Source organism: Amblyomma maculatum, chromosome 1, assembly GCF_055883805.1.
Source record: "Amblyomma maculatum isolate TAMU_Amacu chromosome 1, ASM5588380v1, whole genome shotgun sequence".
NCBI lineage: Eukaryota > Metazoa > Arthropoda > Arachnida > Ixodida > Ixodidae > Amblyomma > Amblyomma maculatum.
In genome coordinates, this window is record NC_139344.1 from 75,034,874 (window position 1) to 75,055,672 (window position 20,799).

The 20,799-nt window shown below is 46.3% G+C and overlaps 1 protein-coding gene and 1 long non-coding RNA gene across 2 annotated transcripts in view; both read left to right on the forward strand.

The window, feature by feature from the left end:
- Positions 1-834, forward strand: part of raw (NDT-like domain-containing protein raw) — a 35,317-nt gene extending 34,483 nt beyond the window's left edge. The window contains exon 17 of the mRNA XM_084588351.1: positions 426-834. Coding sequence (XP_084444477.1) covers positions 426-557 — 132 coding nt within the window. The 3' untranslated portion in view covers positions 558-834. The remainder of the gene's footprint in view (positions 1-425) is intronic.
- Positions 835-10,612: 9,778 nt separating this feature from the next.
- On the forward strand, positions 10,613-17,747 carry LOC146202822 (uncharacterized). The gene is made up of 3 exons (XR_014703757.1): positions 10,613-10,837; positions 12,224-12,349; positions 16,935-17,747. It is a non-coding gene; the product is annotated as an uncharacterized LOC146202822 (long non-coding RNA).
- The last annotated feature ends 3,052 nt before the right edge of the window (positions 17,748-20,799 follow it).

Genomic DNA, 20,799 nt, shown 5'->3' on the forward strand with positions numbered 1-20,799 from the left:
CACAGCTGCACTTGCTTAAGTAGCACATAGCCACTCCATGTGGTGGCAGCTCCAGCTTAGAAAATGAAACTATGCAGCAATGGGGTGCCTCTGATCGCTTCCAGTGTTGATCAACCTTGGACACGGCCCCTTCAGACCACGCTAGAGTTAACCTGTTAGGGGGGCCGGATTTTCAGCTCACATAGTGCCACAGATCTTGCGTATCCAGCCTTGACCACAATTCTTTTGTGTGTCAGGAGCATCGCAGCAAGATTATTGGAAACACTGCAAATTAAGTGCCTTAATATGTATTTGAAGTATACCAAGTAACCAAAATTATTAAGTATGTTTGATTCAAACCAAAAAATTGATTGAAAGTGTTGATTATCATGGTTATAAATATTGAAAGTCAACTGCATTAATTGTATTCTTTTGATTTTGTACAGCTCTCCGAACTGGCAGTGAAAGACTACAACCGTGGACGAATGTACCTCTCGGACTTGGCAACACGAGCTGGTGTTCCTGTGTTCAGTGACATCAGCGAGGCCGTATTGTGTGCTGCGCAGAGGTGCCGCTGAGGCTGCTGGCTACGACAGTAGTTGTAGATGTCCAAAAGAAGTCTCTTCTGATTTCACTCTTTTAAATTTTGACAATGCTGTCAGAATTACAGTCTGTTTGCCTTGAACATCTTGTAAATGTACTTGCAGAGAAAGAAGTGGAACTGGAAACCACCATGGTAGTGTAAATATAAGCAGCATGTTGAAATCTGTATAGTCATTTGTACAGTACCATTCATGCAATTCACTTGAGAAGACATTACAATCATCCTCATAATAAAGTGCATTTAACAGTGTCTTTCCATGTGTTATTCGGCAGTTTGCAGTTAGCTTTGAACACCATGACTCACCACACCAGTTCACTTTTGATTGTCAGTCACGTAACGGGACAAGACTGAGGCTACCACGTCGCTGCTTGCAGAACTGGTTGGTCTGCTTGCTGGTTCACTATGGGACAGTTGGCAAAGTTCTGAAGTTAGCTTGTTTTTAAGAGTTTGATATGTATTAGCTCCACCGTTTGACAGCAGAAAAGTGGACAGAGTATCTATGAAAGCGTTCTTTGTGCTGTTAACCTTACCAACTCAGACTGTTTAATAAGAAATGCATAGACATGCTCGAGTGTGGAGCGCTATGTATGCGCTTGATATATATTATACTGCTAATCGCTATATTTATCAATCTCCTGCAATGCGCTACCATGCATTAGTAGTATATTATCATTAGTGATACAAAGCTATTGATAGCATACATCAATACTGTTGGTAGTAAAAAGCTGTTATTAGTTCTGTCATTGGTATGAGTATGAAATTAAGCATATGAACTCATTGCCACATCAAGTTGGTGCTGAGTGCATGTAGAGAATGGAGTTGCTGTGACAGGGCCTGCCATTCTTGGAGTCTATGCCTTGCCAAGGTCAGCAGACGTACCATATGTAGAGTTACGGGATAGATTGTTAAAGGGATACTGAACAAAACAATTGTCGACGAGATTTCTAGTGCAAATGGTAGCTCTCGCATTGAGAGTGACCAGAAGAACACACTTCATGAACAGAAATGAGCAGAAAGTAAGTATTGTAATGAATATTTCTTAAAATCGCCACACCTAGCGGCCTCCTGTGAAACCTCTAACAAAACCGGATATCATGTCACTTTTATCTGCCTCCCTCATGCCTCCCTAGCCACCTCCATAGCAAGTGGTCGCACCTGTTCATTTTTCCCTTCCTCTGTGGCACTCGTGAAGCGCATGGACAGACATTTTTTTTTTTTTTTTTTGTATAAAGTGCAATGCGCCCTAGAACTGCTCATGTTCCTACAGGAAAGCGGACTCAGCGCACAGCTTTAAACCACGCTGCACGCAATTCATCCTTCCTCCCAGCACGAAAACAATTGTCCGCAATATGTGCCCTCTGTACGCGTCCCCCTCGACTTTCCTTGTCTGCAGCATTACACACTCCTCAGCATTGTGCACGGCGCGACACGGGGGAACCGACACTGCATGTAGACAGTTAACCAACTTCAGATGCAGGGAGCGGCGGCGGGGGACCATGATGTTTTCTGCCATCAAATTTAGCAGAACACGAGTTTTTGATGCACAGCGGGCCCATTGTAGGGCCTACAAAAAAATGTGATCCCATTAGTGACCATAACAAGCAAAGAAGGGTGGTGGCATACTGCAAGTTGCTTGTACATGCTATAGGGGCTACCGTAGTCAAAAATGATGGCAGCATACTGGTGGCAAAGGTATAATCTTGGGCTGAGCCTGATGCATATAAAACATTTTTCATTAACTAGAAGAGCATAGAGCATAATGTTTGTTTCCAAGTAAATTTGGGACAAATTGCAGGTGATTGGAGGGAATTATTTGCGAAAAGATTTTCTGTGCACTTGACATGGTACCTCCCAGTTTTTTGAATAGCCGGTGATGAGAGAAATGAGATCAGCAAGCGAAGCAATCACCGCGGGCTTCTGTGAGCAGTTGGGAAACTTGTCCAGTAACAAAGACCTGCACGAGTTTTTCTAACGGTTCTGATGTGAATGCAAGCATATTGTCACCGTCAAACAGCTAGAGCAGCCAACGTAGGCTAGAAAAGTAGGTTTAATAACAGTCGCGCGGCATTGGGACGCGGCAAGGCTGGCGAGAGGCCGAGAGCTCGAGCCAACGGCGCAAAAGCATGGAGCGGCCAGCGCACATGTAGCTTTTACGTGCTGCCGTTGCACTGTACATGGCTGCAGCATAATTATAATTACATTACGACAGCTTTGGCTTCGAAGCGACGCATTCCCTTGGAGAACACGTTTGTGTTATTCGAAATTCATTTCAATTAATGCTCAGGTGTCAGCGCCGTCGGCTTGCTCACAGGCACTGTTTCTTGCATTACTACTCCCTGGCCTGCGTTCTGTAGCATGTTCTTTCAGGGCATATATCCTGTCATACAAACAAATGTCAACTTTCCAGTGCATAGGCGCACTCTAGCCTTAAAATTTAACGCAGTGGGTGTCACGTTAACTAGTGCGCTGCGCCGATTATCTCAACTACACGCAGAAATCTGCTAGCTTGCGCAGCCTGTTCATGCAGTGCATGAAGTCTGGCTACTCACATCAAACGATATAGTGAACACAGATTACACATAAACGGCCTCCTTCGTCGCCTAATCAGAAGCGCTTTTCTTAATGTCTCACTTTTGAGGTATGGCGTGGAACATAGCTCGGGATCGGCACTCTCGCATTCCCTTATTAGCAATGTAAACAAAAATTAAAAAATATTCCTTTGTCGTCTAAAACAATGTCAGACGTGAAGAGTTATTTAATGAGTTCACTAAAAGAGGAATCGGTGAGAATGAGCGTGTGCACTGCGAAAGGAAACGACTGAACAAGCGCATTAAAAAATCATATTGAGAGTAATCAGGTCGCAAGAGATTCCCCTTAGACACACACAGAAAATAAAAACGACATAATTTTACCTTTTGTAGGGGAAGTTACTGTAATTTCAAACTAGCTATAGCACAGGATTGCAGTTCTAAAACTTGATATTCAAGGTATCGACTGCGCCGGAAAAGGCATGAGAAGTGAATTGTATGAACCTAATTGTTATTTATTAGCGCAACAAGAAAAAATGCAATATTGTCAACAACACTAATGCCGAACGTTAATGAAATGCAGCAAACAACTAGAATGACTTCATCAACATAGAAAAGCATTGCAAAGTTACACGCAATCAAGAAGAGAACATTATATACTTCTTTTGGAAAATATTTTAGTGGGCAGCATAATTCTTTTTTTTTGTGTGTGTGTGTGTGTGTGTCTAGTGGGAAATGAGCGTTAGCGTTCCTAACTTCCCTTCACCATCTTTTATTTATTTTTTTAGCATGTGATTTTGTATTGCTTACACAGCAAAAACCATATTTGCAGCGAATTTACTTCAATGTATGCATTAAGGCCACTTAAAGGAACACCAGGTGTTATTTGTCTGTTTTCAAATACAAAAAACCTTTGACTCGCGAATTTAAGTAGCGCGCGCGGCGATGTCATATCGTGGGAGTCGCCGCCGCGGCCAGGTGGACCCCACGGTGGCCATCTTGGAATTAGTTCAAATTCTGCCACCAGACTACGCCACTGATTCAGGACTGAGAAAGTGCCTATCCACCTTGCCCCCTGTTGGCCGAGGGACCCAACCTTTGCTTTGTAGAGAAGCTTTCTTTTGTTGGAGGGTGGGTTTTCAAAGCCCCTATCTTCTCCCCGCCGTGCGCAGGGGGAAGCGTTCACCTGTTCTTAGCTTGACTACAGCGGATAGCAGGACTGCGGGGTGCTAGCTTGCCTTACCACGGCTGAACTTGAGCGGCGACGCGGACCGCCGCCGCTCGATTCGGCCATGACCGAATGTGCGTAATGTAAATGAAAAGTACCACCTCGTTTTGTTGTTGGTCACTGTTCTGGATAGAGTGGAAGCTTGAGCGAGTTGATGATACATCGTCGACATATGTTCAGGATAGCTCAAGTGGATACCAAAAATGGAAAGGTGCGATATGATGGAAGGTATTTATGTGGCCCTTGTATACTATACTTTGACTCACAAGAGATTTGCCCCACTGCGAAAGGCAGGGGCTCCCTGGCCCATTCAAATGCGCACTGTAATAGGTAATTGTGCTCCGACGCACCCCTCGAATCGGCAAGGGCGACAGTGGGAGCACAATTGTCTATTATAGGTGGTGTGGATAGTGGTTATTCAAACAAAAGGAAGGAAAAGAGTGCTGCCGGCCGCTTCAACTGCTATCTAAAATCTGAAGCGCCCAAGCTGCAGCCGGCAGGAAAGCAAAATGATGGGGAGAGGAAAGCGAGGGGAAGTGCAGAGGATAGCTATAGCAAGAAAGTACAGGGGGAGCTTTGTACATTAGTTACAAAGTACAAAAAAAAAAAAAAAAAGGGGGGGGGGGGGGAAACGCGTTTGCCTCGTTCGCGCGTAAGTGTCCAAGTGCTCTTGGTCCATGGCGCCCCGGCCTTTCGCAGTACTAAAAACATTTTGTGAGACGAAGTATACATCTTTGGTGGTTTCGTCATGAACTCTGGCTGAAATCGACACCTGTATTGTCTTTCCTTTGATACCCATCTTTTGAGCTGATTATCACTTCTGAAGTTATAGCATTCATAGTAGGATATTCTTGCGAGCTCACTGGCGCAGAACTACTTTTATCAAACGTTATTGCAAATAATAAAATTGCAATAAAGTCGGTTTCAATCAACAGTAATCATTTTCTTTTTTCTTTTTTTTTAGTTCGGGCTTTTCTAACCGTAGAAACTGACGTTGGTAACCTAATGAGCTGAGAAAAGGGCGATGGCCAATTTCATTTTACCTTAGAGAGGAGAGTCGGCATTGCGAAATAGGTGTGAAATACCTACCAAAAGGGTAAGCACCACGCAGCTGCCGCAATGCATTCAGGCTAAATTTTGGGGGAAATGAATTGGAGAGGGGAGGGTATCAGGCAGTTATGAGGCAACGTCGCCAGTAGAAGCGGGTTAGTTTCGCAAGCGCGTTAGACCGCTCCTTCTCGACCCTTCCCCTTTGAATCTCCTCTGTACGCTTCATTGGTTAGAGGTACGTATTTGCTGCATTTCGAATCCAGTGTACTTTCTATATATTTATTTACTTATTTATTTATTCACTACCAGCATCACCTGCTTTCATAACAAGCATAGAACGGCAATCACTCGCGCTAACCACGGTAAAATGCATAACTGGCTGCCACTGAGGCATTCTTTGGAGTCAAAGGATTCGTTTCTGTTGTTGTATGTGCAACAAAAGAATAATGCAAGACGTCCCTTCGGTTACTTACTGCCCCTAGAATTTGTCCGGACATGTCCTTCCTCGCGCTGCCCTGATGTGGCCATTTGGCGTGCTGAACAACTTTTTTTTTTTTTTTTTTTTTTTTTTTTTAGAGCCCAGCTCTTAGGCGCCCGTTCCTGCGTTTCGCGTCGCCGTCTGCGTTGTCCCACGTAACCAGCTCCGCAGCCAGGGCACCGCACGCTCCTGCCACCATTCGCCGCTGCGCGAAGAAAAGGGGGGGGGGGGGAGGGGGGGGGGAATCGCCGCATTTAGACAAGTACTGGCGAATCTACACTGTTTGCAAGCATTGTCCCCACGAATGTGTGAAGGGTTTGTTTCATCATTGCTGAAAAAAAAAGAAAAACAGCCCGAGGAAACAGTACGGAAAATCGAAGAACTGATGGCTGTCAATCCTCACATTCCTTCTGTAGGTAAACCCTCGTAACTGCCATAAATAAAGCGGGTACTCCAAAGCACTTTCCATGCGCCGCAACGTCAACGCCGCCGTCACGGCAGGCGTCGCAAAAGGGGAATACACCTGCATGTTCGTGGTGCTGGCTCGCTCACCCTCTCGCGCGGACTGAGAAAATTTGAAAACCGTGAAGAAAACTATTCTGTGAAGAAAAGAAGCAGGGGGAGCTAAGTGGACTTCAGGACGAGAAGAACGGAGTAGGGGACAGCCGCGTGGTCCCAACCCCTCGCTAGTTTCCGACGCGTGTAGCACGCGCCAGATATCTGGCAGGGACAGATCACAGCATCAGAGCTCGCGATGCACGCAGGCGCTGCGCGCATGCGCAGACCGGCTTTGGCTGACGCGTGTGACGACGTTAGCGCGGCAGTGCATGACGCATGTGTGTTTGGAGTCGGGGCTTATGTATTCCAGTAGTTCCCTTCACCCCACGCCACTTCTACCCCCAACATGACGCAATTTGGATGTACTTTGGGGAAGTGGTATGCCTTTATACTTTCTTCAATCGCCACACTGAGAAAAAACTTGACGAATGCTGAGCAGCACAGGCATCGGAATGTGTTCATTTTCATGTTAGACAAAACATTTTCCCAGTGCATGCTCAGATTATTGTGGTCAATTTTGTCAATCTAGTCTGAATTTACTAGCTTTTGTAGGCTTACAAAAAGCGGCTGTGAGCTTTAGGCACACTGTCTCTCTGCTGTTTCTTGGGCTAGTTGGTGGAGTTTGCTCATTTTGACAAAGCGCAAAAAAGAGGCAGGGATGTTCGAAAGACATGGGACAAAGCGCTTTGCCTGTCCCTCGTGCCTGTATATTTTAGCCCTTGCCCAAAATGACCAGTCCCTGTCCTTCTCTCTTCCTCTATCATGAGATCAATCATGGTGGCAATTCGTTGACCTCACCCCAATGTTTTGTTGTTTCACTATGCCATGCAGCGTTTCAGCAGTATTAGAGTTGAACAATGGCAGAGCTGGTTCAGGGCCACTTGTTGCACCTAACCCTTATCCTCCTGCTTTTTTTGTCCACACAAGAACTCCTTAGAATGATTTTCCAATCAGTCGGCTGAAGTATGCTCGTGAACGTTCAAGATGCAAGTTGATAGACCCTTGAAGCAATTTCTCTAAACCAAGAAAATGGCAGATGCTCCGAATATTTATGCAGTTTCTTCTGCGGCGATGCTGTTTCAAGTCTTTTTTTTTTTTTTTTTTTTTTTTTTTTGAACATTATGGTTTCATTCTCTCCCATTTTTTTCCGATTTTATCATTGCAAAGGAGTGGAAATTTGCCTTCCTATCACTAAAAAAAGAAGAAAAAAAAAGTAGTCTGCAAGGCGTGGTCGCCATTTGTTATCTGTGCAAGCAAAAATGGGTGATGTTCGCTACACGTGGGAACGAAGCTATAGCGATAACTCGACGCGGTCAACTGTGGGTTTCACCGCAAGGTCTCGACATATAGCAGTCTACATCGAATTGACGTGGTATTGTTATCAAAAATCATTTCGAAACGGATTGAACAGGTTCAGCCCAGTTCGTGAATGTGCCTTCGTGCAAGACTCAGGCTCCTATCTCCTGAGGGAAGCAACAACTGCTGCCTTGGTAGATTTTGCCGCGTGTCTTCTGTGTGTTTGCTTGGAATTGCTTTCGCACTGCTAGCTGTGCTACTACTACGCTTATATTTCTGAATCTTTTTTGAGTAAGACCACGTGGCTCCTTGATGCTAAGCAGTAAGGATTACAACTAGCGTTAGTCTTTGGTTTTATTTTCTTCTACTGCTTTGCATGTTTGTTATCGGAAATGCTTTCAGTAAAAAAAGAAAAATGCCGCTGGTGACCTCGACGTCAAAACTGCGCGCCGAATCAGACTGTCATGTGATTTCCGCTCCACACATTGTCGCATATTTCATTTCGGTGGTGTCAATCGACATTCAGCCATTCGGAGGAAAAATTCTGAGCCTCCTCTACTTACTTTACTAAAACTAACTGACGTGTTCGAAGGTGTGAAGAAAACGATGTCCTATGTCAAAATCAAACGCGACGTTTATTTACTTTAAAACCGGAATGAGGTGCAAGAAACACCCAAAAAGCTTGGAATTTCACCGCGATGACTAATCGGGGATGACCATGTGCGCTCGTAAAGGGAGGCTGTCATTGTGCTAATACGTTCGATTTTTTTTTTTTTTTTTTCATTGCGGCAGTCTAAAAACTGGCGATGTGCGTGTGCCGCGATGGATATCAGTACTCTGTTCTGCACGACCGCCCGATACAGACACGCGCTTCATTCCGTCAACCCACCACATGCACTAAATGTCCGCGAAAGCGTTTACGGTGCATAATAATAATAATAATAATAATAATAATAATAATAATAATAATAATAATAATAATAATAATAATAATAATAATAATAATAATAATAATAATAATAATAATAATAAAAACAGACCCCTGGCCTTGAAACATGAATCCACGGCTTCGAGGCTTACTATTTTGAGCATAGCGTAGACGCACAGAGAAGTAGAGAGTGCCGGCTGCGCACGCGCATTAAGCCTGTTTCACATGCAAGCGAAAACGCTAGCGATTTCTGCCGCGGCGGCGCAAAAACCTGCTTGGAGCGGCGGTGGCAGCTTCTGCGGCGCGAGCGGCGAGGTTCGGGAAAGTTGGAATCCCATCGCCGCGAACGAGCGGCAGCACCGCTTGTCAACCAATGAGACGGCCGGGCGTTGCCACGTGACCAGTGCGAAACTTGCGCGGGAAACCCTGGAAATGAGGCTGTGTTTATTTCCTCGCGTGCTGCTGGTGGTGCTGGAAAAAATTATATAAACAATAAAAAGTAATCATGATTTCATTCTTAGAACGCAAGATTTGCATTTATTTATACAAATGTTTAGAAGAAGTGACGAAATCATATTTAAAACTGAGCTTGTTCGTTCTTGCAAGTGCTTGCAAGCCACCGAAACCGACTGCGAGCGTTGTTGTGCCTGGCCAAAGCCGCCTAGAAATTCAGCCGGACGCCGGGCTTCTTCGGCGAACGCCTCCTTCACAAACTTTGGATACTTCTCTGCAAAGCACCAATGCACTGGAGGCGAGCCGTACCAAAGGGATAGAGGCGACGTGTTTTAACATGCGCTGAACGTCCAGACAGCACGGCGCGCCGTGGCCCTGACGGTGAACCCCTTCTCGCCCCGCGGCATATTTGAAGCGAGAGCGCAGCAAGCTCTCCCATTGGCCCTGCGAGAGTGCTGCCATCGGATTGGACCATTTTGAACGTCAACGGTTCTCGGCAACGGAGTCTCAAGTGCTTCCGTTCGAGACTCCGAGTGTGAGTTCGTCACTAGCGTCCATCGGGAGCAGTTCGCCCCTGACAGTGCGGACGCGGCGGAATCTCCCCGGCCGTCGCTGCGCGAGAACAGTCGCGTATGGCTATGTTAGCTTTCGGCCCCAGAGCCGATCTTGTTGTGTAAATACATGTAAATAGTGTATAAAGCCTTTTCTTCATCTCACCAACGCCGACTCGGATTCATCGCTACCGCCCAGGAAGCTGACAGCCCTCGTTCACGAAACGGGTGACGAGCGCTGCGTTACCAGCTCCTTGGCACAACCCTGTTGACGGTGGGCTACTGTGTGATAACCCCACCGGCACAAAATTGGATGGCAGCTGCGGGATCGACCGGCGTCAGGCACCTCGGCGCGGTGAGTACCTGAAGTTTCCCTCAAACGCCAGATTTCTCTAACACACAGGGTAGCTTAGAGAAAGGCTGAGCGTAGCATTGTGTTAACCTTGCGTGTTTCAAGCCTACAGGAAGTGTTTTGAAAACCAGGGGATGCTGAGAAGGGAATCAGTGTGAGAAAGGCTTGCGCATCTCTTCCCAGACGGCCACTGACGTCCGACGGACAACCGAACTCGGCCGCAACTCGGCGGCCGATTTCGGACGTCCGCCGGTATTCCGGCGTACGTACGAAAGCGGATGGTCGAATCCGTTCACCCAGCGGACAGCCGCCGTACGTCCGCCACTGGATTTGGTTTTACACAGCTATGATATAGTTTGTAGTCGTCGTGCTCGTCTGAATTGCGTATAAATCAGTAATGCCGTCAAGTCTGCATTATATGATGTCAGGGCGAATCGATGCGATAGAAAGCGTTTCCATTAAACAGTTTTTTTTTTATTTTCCGCATGTTTCATCGTTGAATTCTGCCATCAAAATTTTTGATTAAAAGTTAAATGACCATTAAACATTTTTCTATCATGATGCTTCGGTGAAATTTTAATCAGTGGCTGAATAGACGCAGCAAGCAGCAAGCTCAAAAAGAACGAAACCGAACCTATCCTCAAAAAAATCTGATATGAGCCAATCCAATCCATCTGATAAGTTGAAGTTTAGTCATGGATGATGGCTTCGCGTTTCCGTGTTCTGCATTTACTGCGCAGTTACAAATACCTACGGCTGTAATGCACTGCTAGCATTGTTTTTGCTGTGGCTTGGTGCGGCTGGCACACTTTGTTCACCCGCCGATTCCAAAGTAAGTATTTCACCGAACTTTTGTTTCTTTAGTGGAACTTTTCGATGCACCGATGGTGCTGAGCTTTTGGGTAAGGAAACAGCTCTGTACAGCAGCCGAACGGTCGAGTGTTTTAAGCGCGACTGACTCCGCATAGAGAAACATATACTCTCTATGGACTCCGCGCCGACTAACTAAAGTGCAGCCTCAAGTCTGAGCGCCATCTTTCTCGGCATTACTGGACGCTGCGCCAGTAAGCCGCGCAACTTCTCTGTCTCTGATAAAGGAGTGCCTGCCCGAGCTTAAAGGAGTTAATTTGTTAACCATGCGCAACGTGCTGCGTTGTAAAAACTATACGAGAAAACTTTTGCACTCGAGCCTATCGTGCGACATGCCTACACTTGTGAAAACGTCGCGAGCTTTTTTTTTTTTTTTTTTAAATGGACAGCCGCTGATCTTTCTCGAGATTTACGGCAACTACAGTTTCTAGAAGGAACGGCTGTAGCTACTAAATAACTAAAGGTTTAGTACTCTCCTTAAGCTTTGACAAACCAGGACAGCCCCTTGCGCATGTTGGTTATGCATGTGGGACCGAACCGCGCAGAACAAGCGGACAAGGAGATGAGAGAAAAAAAAAAAGTCAGCACTTGTCTTTTTCTTGACCCGCTGTTCTGCGCTGTTCTGGCACGAATTTGACATACCGCCGCCGCGATACAGTTGGGCTGTGAGCTCTGGTGCCTGCAACGCCTTCTTTTATGCAAAACAGGCATACTGGGAGGCCATGCAAGCCGCAGGCTCAAAAAAAAAAAAAAGAAACACGAGTTGAGCAAAAGTGAGATGAAAACAAAATTGTTGTTGCTTTATCCTTACAGATATTCAAAGGCTCCTCAGAACTTAATTGCATTATTGACAGCGAGATAATGCCAAAGCTACACTAGAGCCATGCAGCACCTTATAGTGCATGATACTGAGCTTATGTCTCGCACTGAAAGCTCTTACCATGTTCTTAGATTATCATATTAAAGTAGCTTTAAACCCATGCTTGTTAATACAGTGATAGCCATAAATTGAATCTAGGGCATCATGCTCACATACAAGGCTTCTGATAACTGCTGGTCACATGATGTGGGCTATAGCAGAAACCTGTACCTGGTCATCTTACAAGCATTTGTGCAATTGATGCTTTTAATGTGTTGTAAAAGTTTTTGTGTTCTGTTTCTGTATGGGAATGCTTTCCTTATTGAAGGCTAACATTTGGCTTGCTACAGCAAAACCTCTACCTAGTCATCCTAAAAACAGCACCGCAGTTGGTGCTTTTAGTGTGTTGTAAAAGTATTTGTGTTCTGCTTCTGTATGGCAATGCTTTTCTCGTTAAAGACTAGCATGAGGCTTCCAAAAATTTTTCAGATGCCATTTGCTGTAGCCGATTTCGTAGGCCAACAGGAAGCAGCACTTTGAACATGGAAAACTGTCATCCACGGGGGAAAAACAGCAACATCCCTTTGCATTCTCATTTCTTTGGTATGGCTAAAAGTGAGTATTGTATCATTATCTATATTATTAATATTGAATCATGATTGTCAGTGTTGAAGTTGTTTGAGCGTGATTTTAAACACACAGGACATCCCTTCGACATTAAGGTTTTAGCTTGTTTACATGTAGGATGTAGAACTGGTTTCAACAAACTTTATGCAGCAAATTCTTTTTACATTGTCCACCATGTTACTTTTTGTCATTGTCCATTGAAGTAAATAACCAGTATTTTACGTTTACACAGTCGTCCACTCTTAGCTTGAATGAGAATGTGTGGCATGCAGTTTGCAAAATAGCAATGCATCCGTCACAGCCATGCATCAAGGCTAAGTGGCTTGTGCGTAGAGGGACCAGCCGCTCCAGCTTCACGTCATCTGCCTCTTTGTTTCGGTGTGCAGACGTGCATTGAGGCAAAGTGGTTTATGTGTAGAGAAACCAGGAGCTTCTTTGTCACATCTGGCTGTTTGTTACGGTGTGCAGATGCGCATCGAGGCAAAATGGCTGATGTGTAGAGGGACCAGGAGCTGCTGCTTAACGTCCTTCGCCTCTTTACTACAGTGCACAGCCGTGCATTGATGCTAAGTGGCTTGTGCATGGAGGGCCCAGGAGCTGCAGCTTCACGTCTGCCTCTTCGCTCAGGTACGCAGGTGCGTATTGAGGCAAAATGGCTTATGCATAGAGGGACCAGGAGCTGCTGTGTGGCGTAGTCTGTATATTTGCTATGGTGCATATCGAAGTACAATGGGGGGGCTCATGTGTAAAGGTACCATGAGCTGCTGCGTCATGTCGTCTGCCTCTTTACTATGGTGCGCAGGCATGCATCAAGGCAAAGTGGCTTATGTGTAGAAGGACCAGGAGCTGTTGCTTCACATCTGCTATGATGCGCAGCTGCATATTGTGGGTGGTGGTGGAAAACATTTCCATCAGATACAAATACAGGAGGTTACTCACTAGCTGACCCTGAGGGGGCCTGTCCTGACAAAAACAAGGGGTCCCTAGTTTGGGACCCCAGTGGTGGTAGAGGGACTAGAGGCTGGTACTTCACAATGTCTGCCTCTTCGCTACGGCGTGCAGCTGCGATGGATGCAGTGGCATTTCAAAAAGTGCATGCCACGCACTCGCATGTTCAGCCTGAGTGGACGACTGTGTACCTGCTTTAGCTTTGTTATTCATAGAATAAACCTAGGCCAAGTTGGATAAATTATAGCTCACCTCATATGTGGTCAGCAAAGAAAAGCCACTCCAGAAAATCTGATGCATTTACTGTCATAGGATTCTTATTCATATACATGCTACTGACAAGTCAGATTCTTCACCCTCAGAAATGCCAGAAAAATAACCAAGGGTGCGTCTGTAATAGTCTAGCTTCCTCTTTCTCTGCAGACTTGAGTCAGATGTGTGTTCCATTGCTGTGGGTGGGACAGGTGTGAATCTTTGATTTTAAGCTTGCAACAAGTATGTTATTGTAGTTTAAAGGCAAAACGGTACTAATAATCGCAGCCCCCCGTGGCCTTTATCCCCTTTTAATAGTGTTGCTAGACACTGAATTATTAGTTTACTCTGCACTGTTTCTGTCTAGTTAATGTGCGGAGATGTACATATATTTATATGACTTGGAGTTGTCGACTTTGCACTTAGAAACATTGTAGCGTTATCTGATGTGTTGCTTTCATTTCTTTAATGATTTCTGTAAGGGATCGGTGGGTATGCTAGGCACCATTATTAGTCTGCTCTTTTTGGGTCACCTGTTCAATGCCCAGCTGCGGCCGTCTCCCACTTGCCCTCGGACAGGAGGCGGAGAGACGTGCACAGAGAGGCAGCTACAGCAGCTACAGTGCTTAACGGAAACGTAGGCAGAGAGGGAAAGAAGTCCCCTCTTCCGAGGACTTTGCTGTCGCACTCGAAGACGCGGGGACAGGCAGTTTGTTCTCGTTGCTGTGTCATGTAGGGGGCTCATTTTTATTTAAGGAGCTTTACGAACAGTATACAACTAAGGGGTCCTTAGTACTAAGCGTACTAAGGGGTCCTTAGTACGCTGACTGGACTCATCACCCGGAGGCAGCACAGCTTTGAAACGAGCACCTCTTTTGGAAGAACTGCTTATCGTTCAAAGAAAAAATACTGTCAGGTTGAAGGGTGTAAGGCCCTCTTCCTTGTTGGGGAGCCCATAAAAGTGACAATTATTCAGTGCAGGCGCGCTGAGTGGGGTCTGGTTGAGGATTCCAACCCTGGATGTCAACAATGGTGGGAGATGGCGGCGTTGAAAAAGGGCAAGTGTGTAACAGTGACGGTATGATGCGGAGCGGGAGGATGTGGGTTGGCTCTTCTGATGTGGTCCGCAATGGTGCTGACTCGGACGCCAATAATTGCAGTAATTGCCCTGTAAAAGGAGCCGCCAAGGATGCAAGCTTTGGGCAATGGTTGCGCACGTGGGACACCGTTTTGATGGGTTCTATTTTGTTTTTTTTTTTCCTAGGGGACAGATTTTGGCATGTGACCTAGTGAGCCAATCATTTCGAGGTCCATTCTCTAAATTCTGTTTGTTGTGAAACGAATTTGTTGTCCCTTTTGCATTGCTTGTATTAGGGAGAGGGTGAAGAATTTATGAAAGTGGAAAGACATGCCAAAATGTTTGTTAGCCAGTCATGTGTGAGTTCGTTGTCATTGGGGATGAGAAATGTGGGCGGAGTCCCGAAGTTAATGAAACGGCCCCGCGGCCAGGAGAACTCGTTCTGAGCTAGATTTTGATCTCTTTCCTCTTCGGCATAGATCATGGTCATTGTTTCACCTGTTGTAAATACGTACATTCATGTATAAAATTTTCAGTTCATCTTCCTCTCCGTGTGCAAGTTGTTGTGGCCAGATGCAGTAAATTCACTATTTTCATTTCTATATAACGTGCCTTTCTGAAGATGGTGAGCTCTTTTGTCCAATCCTGTAAGAAAGCAGCAAAGCGCTCCCAAATCTTCCACAAAACTGTGTGATATCTTTAATCCTAACTGCGGCTTGGTGTCACTCAAAACATGTAGTTGAGGTAGATTTCTCCCCCCCCCCCTCTTTTTGTTCGTTCAAATGAGGACCAGCGGACACTAACTCTTGCTTTTGTAATGCCCTAGGCCCCACCTTAAGGCAGTACTTCAATGTCAATACCATTTTTATAGCTATGGCTGTCCAACAGCACTAATGTCTTTTATACACTTCTTTTACTAATCTCTTACCCAAGTGGTGGCTTATACTGCGGGGGCGAAAGTCTCTGGACAGTATGTCTAGATTTTGGACTAGAATCGCAGATGTAAGCGAATTGTGACCTTATTTCTCTTGCACACATGAAAGAACTAACGTTCAACTTTCACATCGACAAGTATGGTCCGAGTTTCCTGGTTGATGTGAAAGTTATGTGCTTTGACTGCAGTTTGTGTAGTCCACACACTTGTCCCAGATATTACATAGGGGCAAATTAGGCGCCTTTACAGGGGCAGTTTCTTTGGCGCCCTCTACCTTCCCCATAAAAAAGCTACAATGTTTCTTGCGAACAGCTGGCTGCATTTATAAATACCATTATTTTTTTTTGTAATTTGTTGTGCGTAGTTGAGAAATCTATGACATACATGCACAGCTGGTTGCCAGAATTATGCAACCATATTTCAGTAACTAACATCCATGCTGCATGCTGCCGGTAATACATCAGGAGCTTGTGGTTGTCAGCTTTTTATGTTTTGTGTGACTATAAGCCTTGCTATTGTAATGTCACATATAGCGCTGTGGGTAAACAAATAACTTTACTTTTAACTCTTGTAGAAGCATGAACACTGCGCAATCACAGCGGCGGGCTATGCTTCCACATTGGGCTTTAGCCACATGTCAAATGTCCATCTTTATTCTGCTGCAGCAGCTTGCATGTGATCAGATAAGTTACTTCGTCGCAGCTGCTCTAAGGAGACGCTTTCTAGACGCTTGTAGCCTAGATGTTGATGTCGATATACCCCCGACACGCCCAGGCAATGTCTTCGGTAGAGGGTACTTGGAAACCAGCGAAATGTGTAGTTTACAGAACAAAAAGGTAACAATTTTAAATGATGTTATTATTGATCACTTCTTTTCAGAGCAGGAACAATTACTTTAGAAATCTGCCTGTTAAACCGCTCAAAGTGCAGGTTTCTGCCGCCAATGCGTACCTGTGTAATACTGCAATGCTCTGGCTGTGCTTTATGTTCATATACAGCATCCTTTATGCTTAGTTTCTCTGCATGTGCACTCCATGTCTTGGGCATTGCTGAGGGTGCATAGCAGCAAGCATAACATGCCGTGTTTGGTCAGAGTGGCATGTTCAAAGAGACGACATAAAAACATTAAAATACTGAATGCCAGGTTCTGGTCAAACTACGTTTGTATATTTTGTTATTCTGCATGGGTTTTGCTGCAGTTATATGACCTTTCTATATAGTATGTGACAGTTCTGAATGGAGATGCATGCGTACAGTGCCATCTAGAAAAAGCAATTGAGAGAAACTGGCAGTTGCCCTTGGAGATGTGTAATCAAAGTTCAGCACAGATAACTTGAATTTAATTTTCCCTTCTATTGCAGGAGGAGCCCAGCCTGCTCTTTCCATCTTAGGCCTGAAAGACCAGCAACAGCTGATCGAGCAAATGCACAGGATAGTAACTGCTCCTGGAATCCCGGCCTGCGGAGGCCGCCCACAGAGAACTCGATCATCTCCTCGCTAATTCCGAAATATTAGGTTTCAATAAATACCTTTTCCTCCACCACCTCCCCAAGGGAAGAGCTGTCACGGCCAAGGATAATTTAAAAAAAATTATTCAAGTAGATTCTTAATACTCCCGTTGGCCTGCATTTTACCATGCCATTCCTTAACATCGATATTTTTTTAGTGTAGACTATTTATGCATGCAGTTTTTGCAATAAAGCCAAAAAAATGCTTTTTTTACAACCTCGCATGCTGGTATGCCTATGCACTTAGCATGTTTTCAGGAATGGTGCATTTGTGTAAAGCTCAGCTAGCATATGTGCCTCTTTGATGGAAGTTTTAATTGCACACTACTGTTCAGTGCTTTGTGTGTGAAAGTAAAGCAGACAACAGGAAACTTGAACCTGTTGCATATTCTGTTGTCTGCTTTACTCTCACGACAAAGGCATTGAGCACTAGTATGTGACTGAAATTTCCATGGCACATGCTTGCTGAGCTTTACACGAATGTTATTGGCAAGTTTTTACACCAATAGCGGGCCCTGCAAGCATGTTCCGGGAAACGTCCGAATGTCCGCCTCCGGCTGCCCGTCGGACGTCCGTGGGACGCGATCCGGATCCACGAACGATAGTCCGACGGACGTCCGCTGTACGTATATCGAACATAACCGGACTTCCGTCGGATGTCCGAAGGTCCGAAAACGGACGTCCGTCGGTCGACCGTCGGACGTCTATGGCCGTCTGGGTTGCTAGGAGCGAGATAGCGAACGTATAGTACACTATTCTAAAAAGGCAAACAACAAGAGGCCGGTAAAAGATGGAGAGTTACAAGGTCAAAGAACTTCTCCAAATTTGTGAGGAGTTGGGCATCGATTTGGGCTCAACAAAAAGAAAAAAAGAAATTCTTGAGATCATGCAGGCAGAAGTGACGGTTGAGGAAGCCGCAGAGGCCTGGGATGATATTCAAGAGAGAAAAGGGAAGGAAGAAGCCAAAAGGCTAGAACTGCTAGAACGCCAAGAGCGCGATGAACGTAGAGAATGTCGCGAGAAAGAGGATCGTGAACGTAGGGAACGTCACAAGAAAGAGGACGCCCGCGTAAGGCAACTGATGCAGCTGGAGATTTCAGCCCATAGAATGAGCGTGGAAAAGATTAAAGCTTTTAATGTCATTTATTGTAACGGTTCAATACCGCGAGACTGTCCACCACCGTTCCTCATCGCCGAGGATATGGCAAAGTATTTGGAAGATTTCGAGCGTGTCTGCAAAAGTAAGCGCTTCGAGCGAGATACTTGGGCACAAAAATTGGTAGCTATTCTCTCCGCTGAGGCGTCGGAAGAAATCAAGCGCGTGATAGATGTTGACTTGAAAAGCTACGATTACCTGAAAGAATCTTTACTGAAAAGACATCGGCTGTCACCAATGGAACTTAGGGACAGGTATCAACGAGAGAAAAACTGTACCAAAACGCACTTTGATTTGGCGTATCAGTTGAAAGCCGATATAACCGAATGGCTAGACAGTCAGGAAGTCTCGGAGCAAATTGTACTTGCACCAGAGAATGAGACACAGCTGGGGGAAGCGGCCAAGCAACGCGATAGCAGCAGCGAGCTGATCGAGTCTCAAACAGAAGTGTCTAGGGTTACCTTGGTCGAACCATTGGCAGCTGAGACGGTTGGAGCCGACTCCATCGGCAAGAAATCCGAAGTGACACCGTCCTGCACGCATTCCCACGTAGCTGTAAGCATTCCACCAATCGAGAGTGGGGAACTGGCAGTAAATCAACCGCCTGACAACTCAGAAGCAGAAGTTGTAAACTGTGGCGGAAATGTAGTCAGGCTAGGAGACGACAAATTGGCAATTTCCGAAGTCAGAGTCGACGTAGATCATGACACACAGAAAAACGAAGTTGCGCTCATGGAAATTGCGCAGCTCACAAGTGTTGAACAGCTAATGCAGAACCATGACGCGGACGCTGTCGAGAACCACACCTGTGAAGTCGACAGCGAGCGACTAGACAGGAGCCATGAATCTTCCTGTCCTGACGCGCTCAATTGTATTGGCGAAAACCACCTTGGTGCGAACATGGACCTCACGCGATCCGAAGCGCCGCAGCTGTCGGACGAACGTGATCGCGCGCCGGTTAGCGCTGAGCGATGCGGCACACCGGCAGATCAGTGTAACTTGAGAGGCGAGCCCGCAGAGGATATGCCTAGCTCGGGGGCTGGCGTGAGCGAGCCTTGTCCTTGTTCGGACGCGACTGGCAGTGAGTCATGCGCTGCTGGCCGCGATGCAGGCGCGGCGCCGCACTCCGACGATGTCGGCGCCGTACTAGCTCCGGTTACCGGCAGCTTGAAAGAGTTGGCACAAAAAGAAAGAAAGCAAAAACTCAAGTGCCGCCGCCGAAAAGAGCGGAAAGGCAGGTGCATGAAAGAATGCTCTCATCGAAAGGTGAGAAAACGCAAACGATCGCGAAAGGAAAAGAAGCAGCGATCCCAGCGACACAAATGCATCCGTGCTGAGAAAATGCGCGATTGGTGCGCAAAGCGTAAGGAACGAGACAGATCGTTCAACAAAGCGAGCAAATTGTGCACGTCTGTTCTTTCACACCCAAAGTGGAAAGAAAGGTCTCGTAGAGAAATGGACAGCCGAGGCTGTAGCGGAGGTAGGAGAGCCAAACCGCCCGAATACTGCTTCACGTTCTGCCGCTTGCGGAAGAAAGCAGCACAATGCGAACTCGGATGCTTTGAGTCGTGCATTCGAGACATAGCTACCTTCGACGACCATTTCGTCGCTAAGGGTAATGTAGGCAGACCGGGGCAAAATTGAATGACCTCCTTACTTCCTCAGTTGTGGTCTACGGTCCAAGTGATTTCAAGGAGACTCTTTTCCATTACTGATCATTAATTTTCCATCCTATTTAATGTATACCATTATTGTGCAAAATTGTTGTTTGAACCTTGTGCACTGCATCCTATACACTTGTCTCTTGTTGTAGTGGGAGCAAAAATGGGACAACAATTTTGCTAATTGAATTTGAAATTTTGCCTCTGTCTGGTGTTTGACGGGTGACCGAGGGTACTTGCTTGTGTTGGGTGTTGCCTGTTGTCGGTCGGTTTCGCAAGCCGCAGAACAGTCTACCGTTACCAGTGGCGAGTGGCAAGGGCATCGGAGCGACCCGAGCGAAGTTGGTCGACGTGCCCCAGCAACAAGGCTGTCGGCAGAGATCCTGACCGGGCGAGTGGAACCCGAGGCACGTGAGGCTACCTGGCGCCCGGACACTGTACGTGAGCTTGGAGGAACCTGGTGAACGAGCGCGCCCGGCATCCGAGCCACATGCGAGCAGCTCGTCTTCCCGGCGCATTGTCTGATGGCGGGGGTGCTGTTGTGCCTGGCCAAAGCCGCCTAGAAATTCAGCCGGACGCCGGGCTTCTTCGGCGAACGCCTCCTTCACAAACTTTGGATACTTCTCTGCAAAGCACCAATGCACTGGAGGCGAGCCGTACCAAAGGGATAGAGGCGACGTGTTTTAACATGCGCTGAACGTCCAGACAGCACGGCGCGCCGTGGCCCTGACGGTGAACCCCTTCTCGCCCCGCGGCATATTTGAAGCGAGAGCGCAGCAAGCTCTCCCATTGGCCCTGCGAGAGTGCTGCCATCGGATTGGACCATTTTGAACGTCAACGGTTCTCGGCAACGGAGTCTCAAGTGCTTCCGTTCGAGACTCCGAGTGTGAGTTCGTCACTA